The 26,301-nt window shown below is 36.6% G+C and overlaps 1 protein-coding gene across 5 annotated transcripts in view; it reads left to right on the top strand.

Moving 5' to 3' along the window:
* The window catches only part of Tbck (TBC1 domain containing kinase), a 143,150-nt gene that overhangs the window by 48,189 nt on the left and 68,660 nt on the right, over nucleotides 1-26,301 (top strand). For all 5 annotated transcript variants that reach the window (XM_035452000.1, XM_027395732.2, XM_035451999.1 and 2 more), the window contains exons 16-21: nucleotides 1,569-1,631; nucleotides 1,937-2,063; nucleotides 3,157-3,207; nucleotides 4,624-4,707; nucleotides 10,076-10,161; nucleotides 25,277-25,313. In XM_035452000.1, coding sequence (XP_035307891.1) covers nucleotides 1,569-1,631; nucleotides 1,937-2,063; nucleotides 3,157-3,207; nucleotides 4,624-4,707; nucleotides 10,076-10,161; nucleotides 25,277-25,313 — 448 coding nt within the window. The remainder of the gene's footprint in view (nucleotides 1-1,568; nucleotides 1,632-1,936; nucleotides 2,064-3,156; nucleotides 3,208-4,623; nucleotides 4,708-10,075; nucleotides 10,162-25,276; nucleotides 25,314-26,301) is intronic.

Here is a 26,301-nt window from a genome sequence, read left to right as displayed (position 1 = left end):
GCAGTGTTACCAGGAAAGTCTGATGACATGCAATGATGGTGAAGGATCCTTGCCACAGTCTTTCGTTTCCTAGAAATTTCTTTTTCACTCTGTCTTCCTGTAGTCTCTCATACATACATGTCACCACTTTAGTTCCCTCAAACAGTTTTAATTTTTATTTAAGTTTATTTCATATAATGTATTTTTTTATCATGTGCTTTCTCCTACTCCATCTTCTCCCAGATCCTCCCCACCTCCCTACCCACCCAACTTTCTGTTCATTCTTGAGAGTATGCTTTCTGTCTCAATAAAAAAAAAAAAATACACCTCAAAACAGACTATCAAAGGATCACAATGTAAGTCAGTAACACAAAAAAGTAATAATAATGATAAAACAATTGCCAAAAACTTGGAGTCCTTTTTATATTGGCCTACTGCTCCTAGGTATGAGCCTGCACTATAGTGTAGCCTCAACTACTTTTAATCTTTACAGTCCTCTATTGGCAGAGTTTTTTCCTTTATTCTTGATTTTCTTAATGAGAGTCTAAATTATTTTGAATTTGCCTGGTTACTTCACAAGACTGCCTATTGTTCCTTACCTCATTTAATAATTGATAATGTAGTCCAGAAAGACTTATGTCATACTTTCCAAGCCTATTATTAATAGATATCACAAGGAAATTGATCCAGAAAATAATTTTAAAAATTCTTGGCTTTCCCTACCACTATAGTAAGTCATAAAAATAAGAACTTTTTCATATATAATCCTATAGAACATGAACAAAATTTGCTATATTTAAATATTCTTTGTGTAACTAAGAAATGTTTACAAGCCTAATGTTTCTATAGCCACAGGGTTTCCACCCTACCCCAAACATTCGAGGTACTATCATTCTTTTATTTGAAAAAATTATTTTATTTGTCTTGCCAACATTAACAGAAAATCTCTGTTAAGATAAATCTTGCTCTAAAATATTATCTTCTTTATGAAAATTTTGATTTGTAAGTTAGTAAGTAATGCATAGAAAACAGCATTTTGGTGTGCTCTCTAGCTAAGTGATTTTTGTCATTTACCTTTTGGTATATATAATTCAAAGGGGCTCCTCTGGTGGTTGTTCTTATTTCTTTTGGAGGTAAGGTTTCAGTCTGTTGCCATGACATCTATCTGCTTCTACCACTTGAGTGTTAAAGGTGTGCACCAACACACCAGGTAAAGGTCTACTTCACCAAAATGGCAAATGTCACTTACCATAGACAGCAGTCATACACATGGTCAAAAATGTAGACAATGAGTTTACCATAGTTGGGTAGGTCTTTAAAAATAAGTATGCGTATGAAACAGGTTTCTCCTGCTAAGCATCTCTAATACAAGAATTTGAAATTTAAAAGCTTTGAGTATTGACATCTTGCTGAAAACTAATGGATTTTGATTTTTTTTAGATAAGCGATACTGTAGCAGTAAATTTTATGCACATATTCCAAAATTAGAAAAACTATGAAGTTGAAATACTTAAGATCCCAATATATTAATGTTTAGTGCCATTTTATTAAGAATATAATAAATTAATGTCGTATTTTATTTTTTGCAGGGAGCTATTCATGCCAAGTATGATGCAATTGACAAAGACACGCCAATCCCCACAGATAGACAAGTAAGGTTTTCCTAAAGCAATTCTGCCAGTTCTTTAAATGCTAAAAGGAGTGAGAAAATCCCCCTCCTTTCATCATCAATATTCTGCCACTGCCTGATGTCTGTGGGGCTAGTAAAGGAGCTACTTTCGGTCAGAAACTAATGTGTGATGTTTCCAAAGACTAATTGAAAAACTCAAAAACTTTTATCAAGAGATTATAAAGGTGAAATATTCTATAACATATTTCTTCTCATGTGTTGAAGAAGCAAGGATTAGAAGTCTGTAGGGATCATCCGTTACAGTGCCTTAATGTTTGCTGGTTACAGATTGAAGTGGATATTCCTCGCTGTCATCAGTATGATGAACTGTTATCATCCCCAGAAGGTCATGCAAAGTTCCGGCGTGTACTGAAAGCTTGGGTAGTTTCTCATCCTGATCTTGTGTACTGGCAAGGTAACTTTTTAGTTATTGGGACTTTTCTTCAAGTGTTTTGTCTTTCATTTGGAGGGGGGAAAAAAAACCCTAAAATTCCAGTGTATTTTGAAGATGTTATTGTTACATAAATGATCAAACAAACTTGTCTAAATGCTTTGAAGATAACATTTTACATGATATTTAAAGATAAGCATCTTGCAGTGACATTAGAAAAACAGTCTAATCTTGTGGAAACAATTTTAATCTTATCAAAGTAGTGAAATGACTTATACCATGAAAGGTATAAGTTAGGCTATTTGAGAATGTTACTATTTAAGTATTCCTAATACATAATTATTAGGAATGGAATATCACCTTAAAATTGCTCATTTTACTTGTTTCCTTTTTCTCCCTAGTATCTTTAATGTCTCTAATCCTGGATTTTTAGCATTTTCTATTATTATCTTTATGATCATTAATTAATAAATGAGAAACCTGTTCAATCCAACCCTTTCAGTGTTTTGTTATGAGCAGTGGTTTTTGATTTTGAGTTTCATATTGCTTTCTTGCCATTCTTAAAAGTGTGGGGTTTTTTTTGCCCAACACATTTCACAGATGTTCTATATCCTCTGAATCCATTACAGTTATATTTTGTGTGTTCTTCCAGCATGATAACAGATGAATAGCATTAGTACCAATAAAATAAATACATGTTTGTATATTTTTCACTAATTATAGAGATTTTTTTCATAATTCTGAGGAAAAGGAGTTTATATGGCAAAGGTCCATCCCTTAAATAAGAAAACATACTGGAAGAGGCCAAATAATTATGCAATTCATGTTTGGTTTATGTTAGAATTGTGATGTAAAGCCCTCTAACATATTTATGTGTCACTGTTGCTCTTTGCCTCATAGTCATATAGATGATTAATAATAACTGACTTGTTTTGAACACTGATATGTCAGATACTATTTTTTTATTCTGTATAGTAACTACTGGCGGAACACACATCTATGTAGATGTACTTACAATGTTTACTATGTTTGGGAGGAATTAAAGAATAGAGAGAGTATCTACAGTTCTACTGGAATGTATTCATTTTACTCTTTTGCTTCAACTCCTCTACATCAGGTCTTGACTCACTTTGCGCTCCATTTCTATATCTGAATTTCAACAATGAAGGTAAGCTTTTTTTTTTAATCAGTCAGAGATCGTTATATATATTATTCTTAAATAGACTCAAAAATAGAAGTTCTTGTCTTAAAATTCTTCTACTTGTATGTATCATAAAATATTGTGAAATAATGTTAATTTCTCTTGGAAAGTGAAAATAATTTAGTATTGAAGTCAAGTATGCCTTGACATCAGGCCATGTCTAAAAGTCTGGTGGAAATTGTGCTAATTCTTCTAAATTAATTTGCCTGCTTTGGTAACCATTTTTATGGATGTTGGGAGAAGATTCTGACTTTTCTAGAAACTACTACTGAAAATACTTTCCAAATAACTTATAAACTAATCAATATTGGCAAGGTCTCTCTCTCATTATGTGTCCTGCACATGTTCTATCAGTTGTGCTTGTTTAATGAAGACCTCTTAGTTCCCTTTCTGAACTAGGCCAATACCATCTGCATTCTTCTCATAGACTGGTGCCCGTATGCTAGTGCTGCCAGCTTCGTTCTCATAGACTGGTACCCATATGTTAGTGCTGCCAGCTTTCTTATAGACTGGTGCCCGTATGTTAGTGCTGCCAGCTTTCTTCTCATAGACTGGTACCCGTATGCTAGTGCTGCCAGCTTTCTTCTCATTCATGCTAGTACTGCCAAACTTTGTTTGATCGTCTTTTTGTTAATGGCAGGTTTTTATTTTCTGTCCCTCTGTTTTAGGACCTTTTGTAGTAGATTTTTAGAATAGTATTCAGTGGATTCAGTAGAATCAAATTTAGAATTCTGAATTACATCACACATGGAATATGCTATTCTATATTACTTTAATATATATGCATCTCACCTCAGAATCTCCATTTTTCATATGTTGTCATATCATAAGCAACAGAAAATTCTGAATTGAGATGGCATAATCTGCAAAAACTTATGTTTTTCTCTCTGAGTGATTTAACAGTACACAGTTCTGATGTACTCAGTCATTAGTGTGGACTTCAGCTTTCACTGTGTTTTCTTAGGTATATCCAATCATTAGACGCTGATCCAAGAATGATAAAAGATCTGTATTGGAAAGTACAGGTTATGACTAGTATTCCTAACTCCAGGAATCTTACTTGCATTAGTATTAATTAAGGATTCTGAGGTTCGTTACTGAATGAGTGCTTAGAAATTAAAATAAATGAACTTTAAGCAATTAAAATTTTCCTTTGTGGTATAATGATTGCTACAGCAGTTTGAAATTGAAGTTACTGGAATGCTTATCTTTTATTGTCTCAATGTTTTAAATAGCAGAAGCTTTTCTCCCTATAATTTTGTTTTTCTAGCACGTATTACCATATTTGTTGTTTAATAATAGACTCAAAAAATTTGTGCTGGGTGAATAACAGCTGGCCATGACCCTATTAACTGACTTTGTATTTGCTTTATTCTTTCTTAGCCTTAGCTTATGCATGCATGTCTGCTTTTATTCCCAAGTACCTGTATAACTTCTTCTTGAAAGACAACTCACATGTAATACAAGGTAAGCAAATGACTTTTCCTGTCTTCGTGTAGGATACATTTCTATGAAAATAGCAAATCAGTCTTGTCTTCACATAGGAGCACATTTTTATCAAAAATAACCAATCGTCAAAATAATAGTTTTGACCCAGTAGCATATGTGATGGTTGATCACCAAAACCTAGGAAGAAAAATGAGGATTTTTTTTTCCTACAAATTCACAAAGAATTCTAGTCCTTTTCTATGACTATCTTAATGACTAATATCTGCTCTCAGTTCAGTTTAGATGCAGGCATTTTAGTTTAAGAATATGGAGTTTTCTCTTTGTCTCTAACAAATAAAATGAAATCAAGCTATTTTGGAGGAGTCCTTTATAGCTTATAGTATGGGCATATGTTAGCCAATGAAATTGACACATTAAGCATTTTTTAATTGTTTTATAAGATTGAGGTGTACTCACACCTTAAAGATAAGGATGTTAAAAGTCAGAATGGAAAAGATACATGCCATCTAAGTCTGGGATATAACATTTCCCTAGTTTTCTGTTTAGATATATATTTTTCCAAGTCCTTTAAGGGAAAGGGAAATACTATTTTCACAGTGGTGTTCCTGTCATTTATAGCAGTACTATGTTGCTTTAGGTTAGTAGATGACTAAATTAGGGTATTTTTGAAAGCTAAATATGGCAGTAACTACTCCAGATGCTGTGTGCCAAACCAGTGCAAACTAGGATGTATGATCCCATCACACAGACATTCAACAAGTCCTTGATATAGAGAAAGAGAGGATGAAAGACATAAAAACTGTAACTGTCAAAAGTGATGTAAGAAAGTGTCCTTTCTCCCATGCACTAGGTGTGCTGGGGAGTGTCAAGTCACTTTGACAGTCCTGATTTAGAAAAGCCAGTTTAATGAACATCCATGATATTTTGTTTTAATGGTGGGATATTTGGAGAAATGTATGAAGTGTTGAGTCTGGCAAGAATGTCTTGTATCACATGACTAAGTTTTTTTTTTTCCAATATTGAAAATGTTCTGTTTTAACTAGAAAGGCTACTAATTAAGCTTGCTTGCTATTTTTAAAAATGGTTCACAGATATTACCCTAAATCAAGGTCACTTTCCATGGGCTGAGGAGATAACTTAGTCGTAGAGTGCTTGCCTAGCATGTGTGAGGCCCTTGTTCAATTCCCAACACCACAACATTTTAAAAATCATTTTTCTCTTTCTCCTCTTTTGATCCCCCTCTTCCCATTTAGTTTTAAAGATTTGTGCTTATTCTTTGGCTTTAGTAAGGAGGTCAAGCCTTTATTGCCACCTTGTTAGTGGAAATAACTTTATCCATTGCTTCTTGAGTGCTGGGATCCCATACCTTGTATCTGTTTTGTTTGTTTGGTTTGGGTTTTGAATGTGTAGGCTGGCAAGTCTGAAACTTGGTTTGTAGCTCAAGCAGGCTTTGTTCCTCTTGCTGCTGGCATGCTGGAGTTGGAAGCATATATGACCACTGGCAGCGTCTCTGCCCGCTGATGCTGCCATCATCTTTAGGATAAATTGGCACTCAAAAGGTTGAGTGTCCTTTCTGAATAGCAAGCAGACACAAACATTCACTTTGAATCTGTCCTTTGTGTCCTTCACCTCTGCTTTCCCCAGCTAAGAGAGTCAATGCTAAGAAGCTGGGCAGAGAGGAAACCAAGGAGGATATTTAATGTGGAGATTTGGAAAGTTCATCTCTCATGTACTCCATGCACTGTTTTAAAAAAACAAAATATGGCTTATTTATAAATGGCCATAAAAATTATGATATTATCAGGTGAAATTCTTACATCAGTTTCATTGAGGATTGTAATTGCAGACTATATAAGTAAAAGAGGACAATAAATTTTAATACACAGAAATTAGAAAGCACAATTCATTATCATTGTATACCTCATTTCAAAATCTGAAAATACAAGGTTTCTTATTAAAATACAGGAAGTTTATATGTGGTTTTATAGACTAGTCTAGAAACTGCACTTGAGGTTGTATGGATGATTGTATAATTCTCTTCATTTTTAAAAACTGAGTAATATTCACCTTTAGAAAATACTATCTTTGAGACTATTTTAAGAACCATGATTCATATTATTATCATTTTGTAAATCATAATCATAGTTCTTTAGCATTTTAATGTCCCTTTAAATGGGTTAGTAGGGACTAGAGAGATGGCTCAATAGTTAAGAGTACTGTTCTTCCAGAAGACCTGGGTTCAACTCCCAGCACCCACATGACAGCTCATAACTGCCTAACTCCAGCTCCAGAGGAACCAGTGCCCTCTTCTTGCCTCCTTTGCATGAGTATGCTATACAGACATGCATGCATGCAAAGTACTCATACACATTAAAATACATATCTTTAAAAAGAATCAATAGTGTTAAATGTGTAGAATCTTCTGTTTTAATCTAGCCACTGTTCTATTTCTTTGTAACTACCATTATTTTCCCTCTCAAATCAAATCAAAGGATACCTGCAATTGGACTTTTTGTTACTTTGGGGAATTTTAAATTCTATTAGGACAGAACATGTAATGTGATATGTTTAAACATACGTTTATACGTGTTCTCTCATATTCCTCTTGAAATAAAGAACTCACACTGAGCTTCATTTCAAAGCTGTTCTCTATAGCCTATACTTTGCCAACTTTATAACTTATATTTACCTATGTAAAGTTGCATTCAATATAATAATATATGAATGGTGTATTTGTATATCTGTGTATGTGAGTATGTGCATGCTGATATAAATCTAGTCGTTGGTGTTTGGCAGAACACCAGGAAAATATGGGTGAGATTTCTTCAGTAAATCCTTAATTAGCTGTGTAAGTTTATCAGACTTAAGTAGGCATGATGTTTAACAACCATACATAGCTGTGGAGAATTGCCCGAGGCATGAATTCTGCTTTAAATTGAGACATGCTTTTTAGAAGCTAAAAGTTAATAACTACAGCTTATCAATATACAATCGAGTACTTATGGGGACTGATGATGCACACTTATAGCTTCTGGGCAAGTTGACATTATAGATATACCATAAGGGAAGGCAGGAAAGCAGTTATAAAAAAAGTTAAATGTCTCCTAGTGCCTTCAAACATGTCCTAGATTTTCAATTTGATTTGTAACTTTAGAAACTAATTGAAATTATGCCATTTTGTTCTGAGAGAGGAAAAATGGGGTAGTATTAGAATGTACAGTAAATCAAGAAACGTGTTAATTGAGCATCCTATTCTTTAGCTAGAATGAGTAGGCAGTGCTCACATTAGGTCAGTGATGTGATTCAGTTATATCATTAAATTGAGCATGCATTGACATTTCCTTTGCTTGATTTGGTACTGCCTATTAAAAACACATACAGTATTTATAAGCAAGTATTAGGAACAGTTTTAGTTAAGAAAAATAATATGTAACTTTTACTTATTACTATTTCTTGAAATAACACAGTGCTTGTATAAACTAGTAAAGCAAGGAAACATCATTTTTAGAGATTATTTCACCAAATAATTCATTTTTAAAAATCAGTTATGTTGTTGGAGAAAATTGAAATTATCAAAGGTTTTTCATTTTTATTAAGTTATTGTGATTTCAATGTCAAAAAGAAATTGAGCTCACTTGTCTTGCTGCATTCTCCTTCTTTTGCCTGCAGCACAGGATGTCTTAGATTTCACAGTCATCTTCCCTCTGCTCCCAAAGCATTTAGATTACAGACTTTAATATCTGGAGCACATGCTACCACAATCTTATTTAGGTCCATTAGCATGGCATGAATAAATTGTTGAAAATAATAACCTGTTGAAACAATAGGGAAAGTGTGAATATATTCTTCAGACAATTTGTAATAGGATTAAAAATAAATAAAATATACGTGTGTGTGTGTGTGTGTGTGTGTGTGTGTGTGTGTGTTGTGGAGGCGGGGGGATGCTCCCTGCAATCTCAACTGCCAGCAGCAAAACTATCCACAGAGAGAAGAATGAAACTCAGTTCAGCTCAACTTAGTCAGCCGTCAGCCATTACTGGTTCAAACTTAAGAAGTCTGTACTGGTTCAAACTTAAGAAGTCGAACACCACGTCATTTATTTTAGCCGTGTTTAAGCACAGCACAATTTTTGACAAAAATAAAAAATAAAAAGAAAAAATTTTCTGATGACAGCTACTAACTCAGTCCTATGTGTACAACAGAGTTGAAGACATGTTTACTTTAGAACTCTTTACAAAGTACATCTGGCTTCTTCCCTAAAGACGGTTTCTGTTGACTCAGAAACAGTGCTCAAGATCGGGTCTAGGGAAAATGAGTGAGGGAAGATGATGCCTGTGGGAGTCAGGATTGGCCTGGCCTGTGATAACACAGAAGTCACTTAGGCTGTTGTGAAGCACAAGTGACATCTCTCATAAGGATGGTCTTATGGACAATGCTCAAAATTTAGTGGGGAAAGTCTGGTATAAACAAACATAATATTCTGGGGGATTAGGGTGAAACATGGCCCTACAGATAGTAAAGGATCACTAGGTTGTAAACTACCTCTCCCAGTGTTCAGGGAAGAAGACGGGTAAATATCTCCTTCCTTTGAAGAGATAAGCCTAAGTGTTTAGCTTTTGTAGCATCTCCAGGCTTATCTGTGTGCGCAAGTTAAGGACCTTTGACCCTCTAGTGTGTGTTTGTGTGGTGTGCGCACATGTGCATGCAGGTATGCTAACCCATGTACGTCCTGTGGATGCCGGAAGGTGAAGGTAGATGTCTTCCTGAATCACTCTCTACCTTATCTTTTGAGACAGGGTCTCTAACTGAAACATCTTTTTACCCACCAAGCTCTCTCTCTCTGGCACAACAAAAATATTTTCAATTGCCTACTGTTTACCTACATTGCATTAGCTATAGTTAATTAAGTTCATATTTATACATATGCCAAACATAGAACTATAGGTAGGAAAAAATTCACAGCTAGAAAAGATGTTGAAATTCATATATAAAAACCAGTTTGGGGTACAGTTACTTTCCCGTGACTGCTTGTCTTTCACTGTTCTTTACTTCCAGATCCTTTCTGTCTTCTGAACAAATTCAATCAATGAGAAACAGATTTACTGTTGCCAGAGAAAATGTATTTGTACAATTTGGTTGGAAATTACCAGTCATCCTGTGTTTAATTTGCAGCTCAAGAAATAACAAAGCTCTGAAAGTAAATGGTGGCATAGTTTATTGGTGTGTCTCCTTAATGCTTAGCACTGTGATTGAAGTAGTAACAGAATGGAGAATAATACCGTAAAGTACCCTTGCCTTGGGGAACAGTTAGCATAAGCTCCCTTACTTAGGTCTTTGAGGTAGCTGGTGAAGACAGTGATGGTCTTCGGCATTGTTGTCCTTTCAGAGTACCTGACTGTGTTCTCTCAGATGATTGCGTTCCACGATCCAGAGCTGAGTAATCATCTCAACGAGATTGGCTTCATTCCTGATGTGAGTACACCTGGTGTATAGCAGAGCAGGAGGTGACAGTGATGAAGTCAAGCAGAGATGTCAAAATAAAAGATAGCACTTACATCGTTGCTGGTCATAAGATGACTGACAGGTTGCTGAAACTAACTATAGCTTTTTGTCTGTGCACTTACTTTCCATGTCCTCATTAAAAGAAGATAGAGTCTCATTTCCCTTGGCATAGTTACCATTAACAATTTGTTGTTTAAAACCCATTGAAGATTGGATTAAACTATATTTTTATGAATCCTTTTCATGCAATGCATTTTGGACATTTTAACTCCCTCTCCCATCTCCTACCAAATGCATCTCTCTCTCTCTCTCTCTCTCTCTCTCTCTCTCTCCCTCCCTCCCTCTCTCCCTCCCTCCCCCCCTACCTATCCAACTTGATGTGTGATTCACCAATACGTAAGCAGATAGGGTTCTGGTATATTTATTAGGGAAATATGTGTTACTTACAGTGCACCTAGCCAGCCGGCAGGAAAGCAGAGCAAGTTGAAGCAACAGGGAAAAGAGAACTACCATGAATGTTCTCTATCTCTTTAAATCTTTACCATGTCATCCTGACATCACCCTGACTACACCCTGATGGGTGTGGTCGGGCACACCTGTAGCCAGCCTTGCAGTTGATCACTTCCTCTTCCTCTTCCTCTCTCTCCTCTGTAAATCATCAAGGCAGTTTGTAGCCTCCAAATACCCTCAAGTGTGGAGGAGTGTGGTCCGCTTACTAGAAAGGTGTTTTACTAAATTGCGCTCTGGAGGGCTCTCACCTTGACTTTATGATTTTTTGGCTAAATTTTGACAAATTAGACATTTCATCCTGAATATTTTGGTGTTTAGCTTGGTATATTACCTTGGAAGCTTTACCAGATTTTGGTTTTCTGTTAGTTACTCTGTAGTACAAATCAAGTAAAATTCAAAGGTAACATTCAAGAGTTAATTAGGATGTGGCTTAGCCAGTTCCTCATTTTCATTTTGACATTTAATAATTCTTCTTTTAAAAGTCCAGGGGATAAACATCTATCAAAACATCACCACATTGCATATAAATAAAATAAAACAAAAGTTAAAAAAAAACAAATTAATAACATGTTACATTTGCCAAGGGCATTTAAATAATAGCAATATAGGGGCTCATTTTATTTTATAACTTAATTTAATAATCTGAAAGTCTCATTTAATACTTAAATTGATAAAGCATGGTTTTTCAGCAAGTAATTATGTTTTCAGAGATTTGTTCTATTGAAAAGTTATTGGTAAGGGGATATAATTTTGAGGCTGTATATTGCTAAAATAGGAAAAAGGCTTTATAATGTGGTATGGTATTATTTTATAAAATGAAGTATATGTGAATATATATATAGAAACAGTTGATTACCTTAGGCTAAAGAAGTATATAGTGGTTATTTTGGGAGGATTAAGTATAGTTTAAAATTACTATCATTTCTGTGAACCAGTTCAGCTGATGTGGACACCCCCTATCTCTGCAACAGAGTCTGCCAACAGCCCCTGATGGATTCCCCATTGCCTAAATTCCTCTTTTTGCTTTTGACTAGCATTTCAACCTTCTGGGGTCCCTAACTTCATCCCAAAGTCAGCAGGAAGTAGTTGGGAAAGAATTCGCCACCCATTTTCCCTTGTTAAAATGCTAACTCAGAAGGAAGTCCCTTGCATGGGGATGCCAGTATCTCTCACTCCCTGATGGGGGCGCTAGAGAGACAGCAATTCCATGATTGGAATTTCCAAAACGAAAAAATGGGGGAATGAAGGGACCATCTCCCCATTTCGGCAGCCATGACAGTAACACATGCTCGCCATGACCTTGCTTTGGTCACTAATCGGTCAGATGCCTGCCTTGTGGCAAGGAACCAATCAGAAGTTAGATGGTGGTGCTATGCTTTACGGCTCTGGGTGTGCTTTACGGACAAGTGCACAGCAATGACGCGCAGAACATAGCAACCACCCTGGGAGGGCCTATGGGCTATAACAACCAATTGGCCAATCAACACAGAGCAAGCCCTCCAAGCCTGGAGGCACACCAATCCTGAGCCTGTGCATACCTCTAGATTCTCCCCTTATGCTGCCCTACAAGATCTCTCTGCAGCTGATTCGATCTGTCTTTGCTAGCCATCCGCCATGGCGGGTGGGTGAAAGACCCGAGCTAACATGGGGTTAGCTCGTTAAACTACAATAAAGCCTCGTGCAGTTTGCAGCAAAAAAAATAAAAAAATTAAAAAAATTAAAAAATTACTGTCATTTCAAATGTTACAATATTTATTTATCATTTATTTTTAATCTTTACTTAAATTAGAAACAAGATTGTTTTACATGTCAATCCCTGTTCCCTCTCCCTCCCCTTCACCCCTACCTCCCACTAACACCCTACCTTATCCAATACCATTTCTGCTCCCCAGGGAGAGTGAAACAGTTCATGTTCTCCAATTCTATCGCTCTTTTTATTGGCTTCAGAAAGCCCATGGTATCATCCATTACCAGTGGCAGGTGCTACTAGATTTGGAGAGAAACAGCTTTCAAATCTGAAACTTACTCAGTAAAGGCTAAAAAGAATACATGGGATTCAAACAGTACAAAGACAGCTATAATCACTGAGTAAGAAACAGAAAACAAAACAAAAAGAAACCCCCTGGAAGCCAACTAACCAGTGCACATATTAAGTATTCATTTTATTAAATTTCAGTGATATAAATTTTATATGACTGTCTTGCCTTACATTATAAATTTGAGAGATAATCCTAGATTAAGTCTTATGGTTAGAACTGTAGAAATTATAAAGGAAATGAGAGCTACATTAGCGGTGGTATTCTGCTTCAGAAAGGAAAAAAACTTCTAGTGACTAAAAATTGAGATTGAAACAAGGGGTAATTTTCAAAAATTCACTTAAATTGGCTAATGTATACTCACAACTAAAAGTAAAATTACATTCTCCAAAGTTACAGATATTCTATAGTCTATAGAAAACCTGTAGCCTAATTTGAATGAAATTATACGTGTAGTCTTATCAAACCCTTAAACATATAGGTAAATATGATATGATAATGAATGTAGGTGTTACTAGGAAAACATCAAAGGAAAGATATTTAGCTTTGTTTTAATAAAATAAAAAGCTGAATTCTAAGTGATTTAAGAAGTGGAAAACAAAGCCAGTAAACAAAACATTGTTAAAGCATAATATGAATATGGTATACATGTATTGTGTACTAGTACTGTTGTAACTCTTAAATACAATGACTCATTAAAACCACCAACTTTATAAATAATAAATGTATGCCAATTTGGGAAGGATGGAATTGTTGTAATTTTTTTCTTTTTTCTTTAAATTAGAAACAAGCTTCTTTTACATGTCAATCCCAGTTCCCTCTCCCACTCCTCCTCCTCCTCAACCCTCCACTGACCGCCTATCCCAGCCCCTTTCTGCTCCCCAGGGAGGATGAGGCCTTCCATGGGGGAATCTTCAAAGTCTGTCATATCATTTGGAGCAGGGCCTAAACCCTCCCAAGTATGTCTAGGCTGAGAGAGTATCTCTCTATGTGGAGAGGGCTCCCAAAGTCCGTTTGTGTACTAGGGGAAAATACTGATCCACTTCCAGTGTCCCCATAGATTGTCCAGCCCTCTAAACTGACTACCTTGTTCAGGGGGTCTGGAACAGTCCTATGCTGGTGTCCCTTTTCCCAGCATAGTTGTTGTAATTTAAAAAGAGTGGTGCAGAGACAAAGATGCCTCGTGACAGGGTTCAAGCAAAGGAGGTTTTTAATCACAGAAAGTGGAGTGGGGAGACTGGCCTCCAGGGATGGGAGCAGCAGGAGAGAAAAAAGGGGGGAGAGAAAAGAAAAGGTGTCACAGGGAGACAGAGAAAGAGAGAGAAGGATTGGAGGTGGGCAGGGCCTTTTAAAAGGAAACATAGTGAATATGCACAGGTGGTGCTCTTAGTGGCTGCAGCTGAGGGCGTGTCCTGTTAAACCCCAAGGACAGGCCAGTACAGATGCCAAAATACTAACATTAGAAACATGGAAATAAAACTTTAGACAATAATAAGAATATTTTATGAAAGATTAGGTGAAAACCCACTTTTAAAATGTTACAGTAATGTTTTTTATTATTTTAAAAGGAAGCTAAAATACACATTATTTTTGACATTGAGTTAGGAATCCTTTCATGCTTAGAACTTTCAAGTTTATAAATTACCCTATTACTGTTTCCTGGACACAACCAGAAAACTCAAGACTCCTATGTCAGATGAAGGGTTTCACACTCAGAGCCAGCAGCATGGGCCTCAGACTGTGTTTGTTTTCCCTTACTGCCAAATCAGATCCTAAAGGGATCTCCACTGAGAGCCTAGGGGAACACCCACATGAGCAATGGACGGTAGTGCAAGACAGGCACCGTGGTTGTAGTGAGCTCATGATGATTCTTGGGCAGGGAGCTGGTTGCTTCTTTTCAATAATTTTTCTTTTCATACAATATATTCTGATCAGTTCCCCTTCCTTCATCTCCTCTCACATCCTCCCCTCTACACTGTGACCCATCTAACGCCACACCTTCATTGTTTCTATTTTTAGAAAACATACAAACCAGAATAGAGCAAAGCAAACAGAGAAAAAGGAATAAAAACAGAACACAGAAGTGCATACACATAGAGATGCTCAGGCTCAGAAAACCCATAAAACGAAATCAGAAAAAAAAAATTCAGAAGCCAAATTTATCAGCAAGAGATCAGTAAGGTTAAAAGAAAAACTGCCCAAATATATAAAATAAAATCTAAAAACAAAACAAAACAAAAAACCCACAGAGTTTATTTTGTGTTTGCAATATACTGCTGTGGTGGGGCCTGCCCTTTACTGTTGCTGTATATCCAATGAGACTTTATTGGAGAAAACTAACTTTACCTTTGCAAGTGGTTGACAATTAGAGATAGCTTTTTGATTATGGATGGGAAATCCATATGGATGTCCACTTCCCCCTCTCAGTGCTTGCACCCCATCTGCCTGTACTGGCCCTGTGCATGTGGCTGCATTCTTTGTGAGTTCATATATGCATCAGGATTACTATTTATGGAATGAATACATTGTTTCCATGCTGACTTGTAGTCTTTCCACTCCCTACCTGTTTTTCCAAAAGTTTCCTGAGCCTTAAAGGAAGATGTTTTATGGAGGTATCCCAGTTTGGACTGGATATTCAAAGATCTCTCCTGTGGTAGAATATTATTTTAAGGTGTGTGACTTTTGTTTATGCTGCATTGGTTTAACTCTGTGAAACTGTGATACTTTGCCTGTCTAAAACACCTGATGGTCCTAATAAAGAGCTGAGCAGCCAATAGTGAGGCAGTTGCAAGAACAGGCAGGGCTGGCAAACAGTTGAAATAAGAGAAGAAGGACAGGAGGACATCAGGGCAAGCCACTTAGCCACCTATTTACACAGCCAGACACAGAGTAAGAAGGAAAGCATGCAGAGTACCCTCTAGGGGTACTAGAGGACACTATTCAGTAGGAGTGACGGCTCTAGTTAGATACCAACTTGACTTTTCCATGTTCAATGAGATATGTAGGTGTTTTCTTCAGCAATAAGGCATTGTAAGACTGCTTTTTAATGTGAACATCTTTGACAAAATGATCTGGAACATATCCAATAGTTACAATTATAAAAAGTAAGCCAGCATAATGGTTCAGGTCTGTGACCTCAGCACTAATAGGCTACAGCAGGAGAGTCACATGTTCAAACCCAGCATGAATGACATAGTGATTCCCAGGCCAGCCTGAGACTACATGATAAGCCCTGTCTCAAATATATATATATATATATATATATATATATATATATATATATATATATATATATATTTTCCTAAACCAGTAAGAAAGATAAAACAAAAAATGTCAATCCTGATCCTTTCCAAACAAGGAGAGAATATAGAGTGTGAATGAATTAAATTGTCACATAATTTTTTAAACATAATATGGGGGTATGGAAATAATATTAACGAATGTGATTCTTCTCGTAAGATACTCATGAATCCTCTGGAGGGAATATGGCACTCTGTGAAGTAGTGTACAGTATACAGGGCAAATCTGGACATCCCCAATACCCACCGCCCTCTAATCATGCTTCTGCGTGGATTTCTGGGAAACTATTCTACATCTGCTTCCTCTGGGTAGTGGCTTCTCACTATTTTAGTGACTATTTCTTTACCCATAGAGAAGTCCCATCCATGACTGTTCCTTGCCATAAAAAGTAAGCAAATGAAACTTTTTACAAAATACAGAAGAATTGTTAGCTGGATGGTTTTAAAAACAGCAACTCTTGTCTTTTAATTTGAAGAACAACAGGCAAATTAGTGATTGCTGAGAGAGGACAAATGAGTCTTCCACATGAGTGAGCCCCCTGGTTGGTTATCCAATATGTTGGTCAGCCCTAAAGCATAACAAACAACAATGAATGAATTCAGCAGGTTGTGTGTGTGTATTAATTCATATGTCTGTATGTAACAATAATAGTTGAAAAAAGAGGCTATGAATTTGAGAGGGTGGGTGGGAGTAGGAGAAGGGAAAAGGAAAATACCATAAATAGACTATATATGAAATTTATTTTTTCTTTTTTAACAGAATTTTTTAAAACATTCTTTTTTATTTTACATACCAATCTCAGTTCCCCCTCTCTTCCCTCCTCCAACTCCCCACACTTTACCCCACTCCACCCCCATCCACTCCTTAGAGAGGGTGTGGCTTCCCATGGGAAGTAAATTAGCTTTTTTAAAGAACAAAATTCAACCTTGTAACCATATTTGAAGTTTTAAATGTAGAGATCTTTGACAGTGACTAGTTGTGAATGGTGATGAAATGGGGATTTTTTTTCTGACATTTTAAATTATATCTTAGTTGCATTTCAGCAGCATGTGTATGCTGCCTTTTATTTTTTATCTTTAGTATTTTTCCTTTAATAATACTTTTGAGAAAATTGTGACTATGCCTCTAACAGTATTGTGGGCTAGGATTCATCTAAAGGAAGAATGGGTACAGTGATAATGAGATCCAAACTGAGTTCCCACTCAAGAACTAATCCTATCAAAGCAAGCCTTCATTAATCCTCCACCTTGAAATGCAGGCTCCTGTTGCAGGAGAGATTGTGATTTCTGGCTCCCTTCCATTTGCTGTGGGTCACAGAACTCTGAGCACAGAGCAGTGCTGAAGCTTAAGTAGCTTGGGATATTGTGCATTGATGTGATGCCTAGATTTTCTAAGTCATGGCAGTTATGTGATTTACATATAAATAGAGTAGGTAATGTGTATTTGGAGAAGTTGGGGTCAGAGTGATTTTTATCATTCTTTCTTGATGCATTTCTGCTTCTGTAAATATACTAAGCTTTTAAGGTCCTTAAAAATGAGAATAGGAAAGTGTGCTTCCTCATTCTTAGGGAGCAGGTTTTTTCTAAAATGTTCAGAATAGCATTAAGTTTGCCTCTTAGGAATAGTTGTCCAGTGGCCATTAAGAGCAATGACCCTACTGCCTCAGCTGAAGATAACACTAACAAATTCACTGATACAGTGGTTAAGCATTGTCACTTAACTGCAGATGATAAAAAGATGCTCACATTGCTACTAATTTTCTCGCTCTTTAAAAGCTTTTGCTATCACCTTTGGCTATCATCTTTATATATGTCAACAGAAAGCACAGAATGTTTTTAGTTTCTTCATTTGTTTCTGGCCTTTAATGAGTTTTAGTTTTTATTCCAAAGATTCTACTTACAGTGAGCTTTTGACTTTTTTATCAAAATGCATTGCAGGAAAAACCAAGAAAATAGTATTTTATTTAGGACACCCCAAAGTAAGATTCCCATTGTGGAATAGCTGCAGTCCTAAAGGGCATTTTTTTGTTTGTTTTGTTTGTTTGTTTGTGTGTCTTGTCTACCTGCTGGGATGAGCCTACTTTAACTCTAACCTTTATGTCCTTTGAATGAAAATAACTTACTAGGCTCTATTTCATAGGAAAGCTTGGTTACTACCTTGTAGCAAGAGCCCAAACCTTAGACATCAAAGGTTTATTATAACTACCAGAAGACAAAATAATAGTTTAGTAACTTTTTGTTTAAAAGAATCAGTTATGATTTAAATATCTCACAAATGCTGTTTTGTAAATCCTTATTGAATCCCCAGATCTATAATGTTTCTGATCTAATGTATCCTCATACTGTTAATGGGCAAGTAAAAGGAAACAGAATATGGTTTTTCACAGCTAATCATAACTCAGGGTCACTGTGTGTTCTTAAAATTAATAAGAATCCCCAGGAGTTTTGTGTATGTATTTCATTGATCAGTAACTATTGAGCCATGTAGACTGATAACAACTAGCTAGGCATAGCAGCTTAAGCTCCTAGGGGTCTCAGGAGTTCAAGGCCAATATCTGGGCTCTATAGCAAGACAATGTCACACACTCACACACACACACACACACACACACACACACACACACACACACACACACACACAGAGTAAAACATTAATAATAATAACTTGTTAAATAAAATTACATATATAAAAAAACTGTTTCCCCCATAATAGAAGAGTGCTATAATTTTTATTTTTTTAAGTCTCTAAATTAAAACAGCAGTATCCTCACATCTACTTCTGCCTTCAGTTTGTTGCCGCTCATTGTTTTGGTTTCAAATGTACCAAAGCATGTCTTAAGCTGACTTGAAATGTAAAATCTAAAACTGTATCAGTGAGTTTTTCATCCTGTGTTCCATTATAGTCCATTAGTCTGCCTTGCATTTTCAATGTCTTTTTCGCCCATGAATGATGTTGTAATATTATATGTCAGCAGTATGAAAAATGTTGGTTCTCTGAGGTTTCATATCTACCAACTATGAAACATTTCATTATACAAAATATCCTATTTGTTAATGTCATCACTGATCATATAACAAGTCATTAAATGGTTAGGGAAGTAGCTCAGAGGGTACAGTGTTTGGTGTGCAACCAAGAAGACCAGAGTTTAGATATCAAACACTCACTTACCTGACAGCTGGGCATGGTGATCCATCTGTGATTTCAGTGTATAGGAAACAGATACAGGCATCCTACACTAACCAAACCCACAAGCTCTGGATTCAAGTGGGAAGCCTGTATCAAGATACCAGTGTTGGCCGGGCAGTGCCTTTAATCTCAGAACTAGGGAGGCCGACAGGTAAATGTCTCTGAGTTTGAGACCAGCCTGGTATACACAGTGAGTTCTAGGACACCCAGGGCTACACAGAGAAATCCTGTCTCACAAAACAAACAAAAAAAGATTCCAGTGTCAACCTCTAGCCTCCACATACATATGGTGGCTGTCCTGGAGCTCACTCAGTAGACCAGGCTGCCCTAGAACTTGCAGAAATCTGCCTGCCTCTGCCTCCTGAGTGCAGGGATTAAAGATGTGCACCACCACAGACTGGCATGTGCATGTTCTTATGGAGGTCATTGGTGTTGGATCCCCTGGAACTGGAGTTATGGGTGGTTGTTAGCTGCCTAACATGGTGCTGGAAACCAAATTCAAGACCCCCTGGAAGGACAATATTATAGTCTTCATCTCAACTCAAATGTTTCTTGAGGTGATGTGTTTATTTTGCTCATTTTTTGAGAAATATTGACCAAAATATCCAAGCTTTAAGGCATTATTTCCCTGTCATTCTTTCAGTAAAAACAGTGTCTCTTGAAGCAAGCGCTGTGTGTTCCTTTAGCTCCTCCTCACACTCCAGAGCAGAGCACAGTTGCCTCCCAAGTCATCTCACCAGACATTTGTGAAGAACGTCAAAGAGTCATAATCTTACCCCTCTAAAAACATAACTGTTACACTTGGGGGCCTCTGTCTTGATTTCTGCTGTTTTATCCACTTGGGCCCTTGCACTATTAGCATAAATGTCAGCCCAGTAAAACAGTGACGAGAACTCTCACCAACGTTTCTACCAGGTGTCATGGCACAGGGAAAGTTCCTAGTCAGCTGCACCTGATTCTCTGCCTTGCTGCTCCCAAGTTTCTGAGTCAGACAAAAGTCTTAGATCACTTACCTAATCTGTGGAATTATGCCAGGGGAACCAAGACAAAATGGACCAAGACAATTTTAGAATAATGAAGAAACTCCATTGTCCTGTTTTCTTGTTACTCTTGTGTTTTTAAACACAATTGCAAATAACTTATTGGTGGTGATAAAATAATTCCTATGTGACTAAAATAAAATATTTCACAACATAGTTTTAATGAGATCATTAATATTTTAAGAAAATACTTACAAATTTATAGAAGGTACCATATCTATGATTGCAAGGTAGAAGGAACTATATTCTATATTTAAAACAATTGATAACATGGAAAAATATTTATGAGCCCACTTGTTCTGTTTTTGCCAGCATTCAGTGCAGAGAACCATGGCTAACTGTTGCCAGTTCTTGCTTGCTGTTGCTAGAGGGCAGCATTTGCTTAGCTGACAGCTACAGACAAGTTCATTCCCAAGTCAGGCTGGAATTTGTGATTTGGAGAATATTCTAAACATGTACAACATCTTATTTTCAGCTTCTAACTTGAAACTGGGAAATAGCTGAGAATATATGTATTTTTGTATTTATAATGCAAGTATTTCAACACTTGGAATCATTAAAAAATAAAATCTATTGTTCAAAATTACCTTATTCCAACATCCGTATGTATATCAGATGCAATTTTAAACTATACTGATAGCTTGAGAAATTGTTTAAGACCAAAGATATGAATTAAGCCAGGACTCATAGAACAAATCTCATCCCAGCTACTTGGAAGGTTGAGGCCAAAGATTCAAAAGTTAAAGACTTCTCCTTGTTACAGTGGGCCTTGGGATTGGGAGCAGCCTAGATAACTTAGTAAGATAAGTCTGAAAAATAAAAGGTTAAAAGAAGGCTAAGGATATACTTATGGCACAGTGCTTTCTTGGCCTTGGATTCAATCTCGAAATCCAAGACACCAGCTTCAAAAAAAAGAAAAGAAAAGAAAAGAAATTTAAAAAATAAAATAAGGATTTTAAAATGGAAAAATGTAGAAAGGATAGAGGAATATGTCTCACATAGTATCATTATATTTCCCTGGTCTTAATTTTATTGGTAAGAAATATTGGTGCTAGTAACCATACCTCAGGGTCTCTGAGTTATCTTAAATACGTAATTGAATCTGGATTTACTTTTCTAATAGTGTTAGAGTAAGCTTCACTATCCTAATTGTAAGCCCTTCAAAGTAACTGTTATCTAAGTGTTTGTCTATAAAAGTAGATTTGATGATTTTTCTGGTACTCCTGCTATTTAGTGTGAGAATGTCCTTCCCAATAGAGTAGTCAGTCAGAGACTGGGTCCTTCCCTCATTCTCTCATGCTTGTTTGCAGACTTCTCAGGAGCATTTGGTTCTATCGTCTGGGTCTCTCCAATTTGTATTTCCCTCACTGTTTTTAACAAGTATCGGGGCCTATTCTATACTGTGTAATAGCATATCCCCTGGATACATTAAAGGGGTAAAGACAAAACCCTGTGCCTTCATCTTTTGTGAAAGTCTATGATCAAGAGAAGTAATAGGGCTGAAGAGGTGGCTTGGCAGTTAAGAGCTCTTGCAGAGGACTCGAATTCTTTGCCAGCACCCATGGTGGCTCACAATCCTGTGTGACTCCAGTTTCAGGGGCTCTCACCTGTATCATACATGATACATCCCAGCAAAATTCTCATGCATAAAAATTTTATATATACCAGAGATGTTGAAGTACTATCCACTGTAAATGGAGCATAATGAACAAACATGAGGTCACACGGCAGGAAATGGAAAGGAGATTACTTCATGTGTTACAGATACATCATCATCACTGCTTTATTTTAGCACCACAAAAAACAAGACAATTTTGTATAGAATAGTGACCCCTGATGTAACATCATAACCAAATAATTCTGGCATCTTGCTGGTTGAAATCCAAGAACAGGGAAGGATAAAATGTAGTAGGTTTGTCATAGCTATGGAATAGGCAGGGCCTGAGATGGTGGTGGCTTTAATCTCGATATTAGCAGTAGAAGTAATGAGTTCTCACTACTCACAGATAAGGATTTCAGAGGCAGAACAGCAAGACTGCTGGTGGCAGATACATGGTGTTTAAGAAGAGAGGAGTCAAGAATAATTGCAAAATTGTTTTTCTCTTAGCAAATGGAAGGAGAAGGTGCTCTTAACTGGTTGTAGAAATGTATGGAGATACAGAGTTTGGAGGAAGTGAGGATAGACAGACAGACAGATCTTTTTTGTTTTGTTTTGTTTTGTTTTTCGAGACAGGGTTTCTCTATGTAGCTTTGGAGCCTATCCTGGAACTCGATGAGTGCCGCACACACACAGAGATCCGCCTGCCTCTGCCTCCCAAGTGCTGGGATTAAAGGCATGCACCACCAACGCCGGGCTAGATAGAGAGATTTTTAACATATATCCTGAGATATAATCAAGCATTTTGAAATGTATGTTTGGAATTTATGGGAGAGGGCTTTGGGTAAAGTTGAAAATATTCCAGTTTTCATACTACAATTAGTATTTAGAGAAAAATAGAAAAAAAAAGTTTCTAGGAACTGAACTAGCGGTCCTGCATTTAAAAACCAGAAAAAAATAAAGAGAAAATTGGGAGGCAGCAAACAAACAAACAAGCAAACAAACGAACAAAAAATAGGATAAGCAGCAGTTTTAAAAGTTTTAAGATTAAAAATGTTATAAGAAAATTTGATGAATACATTGTCTAGAGGCCAAGTAAAGAGAAAATGTGTTCTCATAAATTGAGGGTGGTCAAAAATGTCTGACCTTACTGAGTAATTTAAAAAAAAAAAAGATGAACATAGAGATTTATCAACATGGAAGCCATCAGTGGCCAAGACATCAATGGCCAGGGCAACAGTTTCTTTGGTGGGTACAGGCACAAACCTGATTGGAATGAAATGAGAAACTATGAAATAAATAAATGTTGCTCTTTACTCTCAGATCCTTAGATCTTAAAGCTATGACTTCCCTGGTCACTGTCCTGTCATGTGTGTCTGTTAACAGTCTCCGCATGTAGCAAGTGTTTATTCTATATTTGTTGTATGCATGGATAAAAAATAAAGTAACCCATACCCAAAGAAAATTATCATCTTGGTATCATAGAGGCCATCAGCTTCTGCAACTTTGTTACTAACACCCTAGCCAGTACCTCTGCTGTTGTACCACATAGCTACAAAGCATTTCAGTCTCTTATAACATGTCTGGTTCCTTTGTATACAGTACAAGACATTTTATGTTGGGTGAATGAACAAAAGTGCTCAGAACCATTTATACAAAGCATAGTAACATTAATAAAATTTGACCAGTTTTTTTTTTTTTTTTTTTTCGAGACAGGGTTTCTCTGTATAGCTTTGGAGCCTATCCTGGCACTCGCTCTGGAGACCAGGCTGGCCTCAAACTCACAGAGATCCACCTGCCTCTGCATCCCGAGTGCTGGGATTAAAGCCGTGCACCACCAACGCCCGGCTTGACCAAAGATTCTTAATGACTAATAATTGGCTCTTATCAAAATGGTCAGTGGTAACATAATTGATATTATGTCCTTAAAATAAAGGTCAAATAATGTGAATAAAACACTCTCATGTTTTTAAATTTAAATTAAGATATAGAATTTACACTTTGCTAGATTTTATTATACTGTATAATGTACACTAGTTGTTATGAACCACATACCATTCTTAGCTTCCTTTTTTACATTTGCAGCATGAAGATGTGGAAATTGATATTCATTGTTTTGTTATAGTATTTCTATTTTAATGAACTGTATATTTTTACTTTTCGTTCTTGACTGGCCTTTTGATAGCATACATACTCTTGTGTATACAATGCCAAGACAGCATGCCCCTCCCTCCTAATTTATAATTGATAGGCACTGAAAGGGTGTTTCTCTAAGTGGGTAGTCTAAGCCTTTCTTTAAGTGTAGCCTGTATTCATTCACAAATTACCTTTAATTTTAACACTTGTAATTAACAGCCCCAGTCTAAAAACAGGGTCAGATGAATTTAAATGCCCAACTCAAGCAGAGAGGCAGAACTTTGAAAGGGGGATTTATTCTTCCTGCACCCTCCTTCTCTACAGGGATTAATTCAGTGGACTGGGTGATGCCTATTCACTCTGGGAGTACAATCCACCTAGCACTTTTTTAAAAATTCAGTTTTACCTGAAAACATGCTCAGAGATGCATCCCAAAACAATGTGTATTCATTTATCTGAGCATTCCAATGTAGTGATATTTTGTTTATGATCTAATAAAGCTTGCCTGAAGATCAGTACAAAGCTAGCCACAGCCATAGAAGTCAGGCAGTGGTGGTACACACCTTTAATCCCAGCACTCAGGAGACAGAGGAAGATGGATCTCTGTGAGTCCAAGGCCATCCTGGGCTACAGGAGAGTCAATCTGTCTAAAAGAGAAACAGAGTTCACACCTTTAATCACAGTACTAGAGAGTTGGAGACAGGAGTGATATGGATGGATAAAGAGAGGAGTATAAGGTGGGAAGAGACAGGAACTCCTTGCAGTCTGAGGTTTGGTGGAGACAGATGCAGTCTGGAGATGCAGTGTAAGGACAGGATTGACCCTTCAGTCTGACCACTGGTAGAGGGAAGAACTCTCTAGTGGCTGGCTGCTTTGCTTCTCTGATCTTCAGCTTTAACTCCAATATCTGTCTCTGGGATTTTATTATTAAATCCAACTAGAATTTATGTTACACTAATAATTCTGTCATTTTAACACAAAAGTTTAACTATCTTAAGGAACTTTAAAACTTGAGAAATAATTTTTCTACAGCTAAAAACTATGCACTTAAAATTTATGTATTGTTATTGCATTTGATTTGGCCAAGGTCATAAGCATACTAATTGATGAATATAATAATGAACTTGTGATAATAACTATAGTTACCTGCATTCTTTTATATTTTATTCAGTGGGATAGAACAAGACAGTGTTTTAAACCATTAAGCTTGATGGTGATCATTCTAATTAGGCCTTTTACTTTCTCTCCATCCATGTCCTGTGCTCCTGGTGTGCTCACAGCTCTACGCCATCCCTTGGTTTCTTACCATGTTCACTCGTAAGTACCATTTCCCCTTTAGTGTTAGCTAAAGCACTGCCTCATTCTTTCTCTGAATTTTAAATTTACGAGAAGATAATAAGTAAATGCAATGTGCATTTTTATAAAATTCTAACATGATGTAGTTTATAGACAGTAATTTCAAGTGTTCTTGACATAAAGATTAAAAAAATGTTGAAAAGGACTAAAATCTAACTTTATATGTCATGTATAGCTTTACTCCTTTTTAAGAAGAGAATTCAACATCAACTATATATTTACATTGAATTTTTGAGGCCAGTTTTCAACTGAATTGGCTTTCTTTTCAGATATTCTCTGTTAACTCATGGTTTCATTTCCTCGACTGGGCAATCTTCATGAAATTAACCATATGATATGACTGTGTATCACTTTGGTCAGTTACGTTGTGACTATACTGGAAGTGGACAGCCATGCTGAAATGCAGCGCACATGATAAGTGGGATGATATCTGAAATAGTCTACCTGAGATGGCCAAGAAAGATATTCGTGATAATATTAAGTGAGGAAGAAGTTGCATTTTTTAATTAATAGAATTTTGGTGGGAATTTAATAAAGCAGTTGTTTATGATGCACAATGGAAGTGTTAGCTTATTGTACATAAAGTAAATCTAAAGTTCATCTAAGGATATAACTTGTATAGACAGTGTTAATAAAAGTTCTGGGAGAAATTCTGAGTTGGATAAATATACCACTTATGGGAGTCAAAAATGTAATGCCTGACCAATTTGATAACAATTTATTAAAGGGCCTTAGGAAGCTGTAAATTAATGGAATCAGGGGCTAGAGAGTTGGCTGAGCAGTTAAGAGAACTTGCAGAGAACCAGTTTGGTTCCCAACATCCATTTTGGGTGGCTCATAGCTACCTGTAATTCAAGCTGGAGGAGGTCTGATGTTCTCCATAGACCTATAGACACTTGAATGCATGTGTACATGCATATACACCCAAACACACATATGCAGGCACGCA

This window comes from Cricetulus griseus, assembly GCF_003668045.3.
Source record: "Cricetulus griseus strain 17A/GY chromosome 1 unlocalized genomic scaffold, alternate assembly CriGri-PICRH-1.0 chr1_0, whole genome shotgun sequence".
Classification (NCBI taxonomy): domain Eukaryota; kingdom Metazoa; phylum Chordata; class Mammalia; order Rodentia; family Cricetidae; genus Cricetulus; species Cricetulus griseus.
This window is presented reverse-complemented; position numbering and strand designations above follow the sequence as displayed.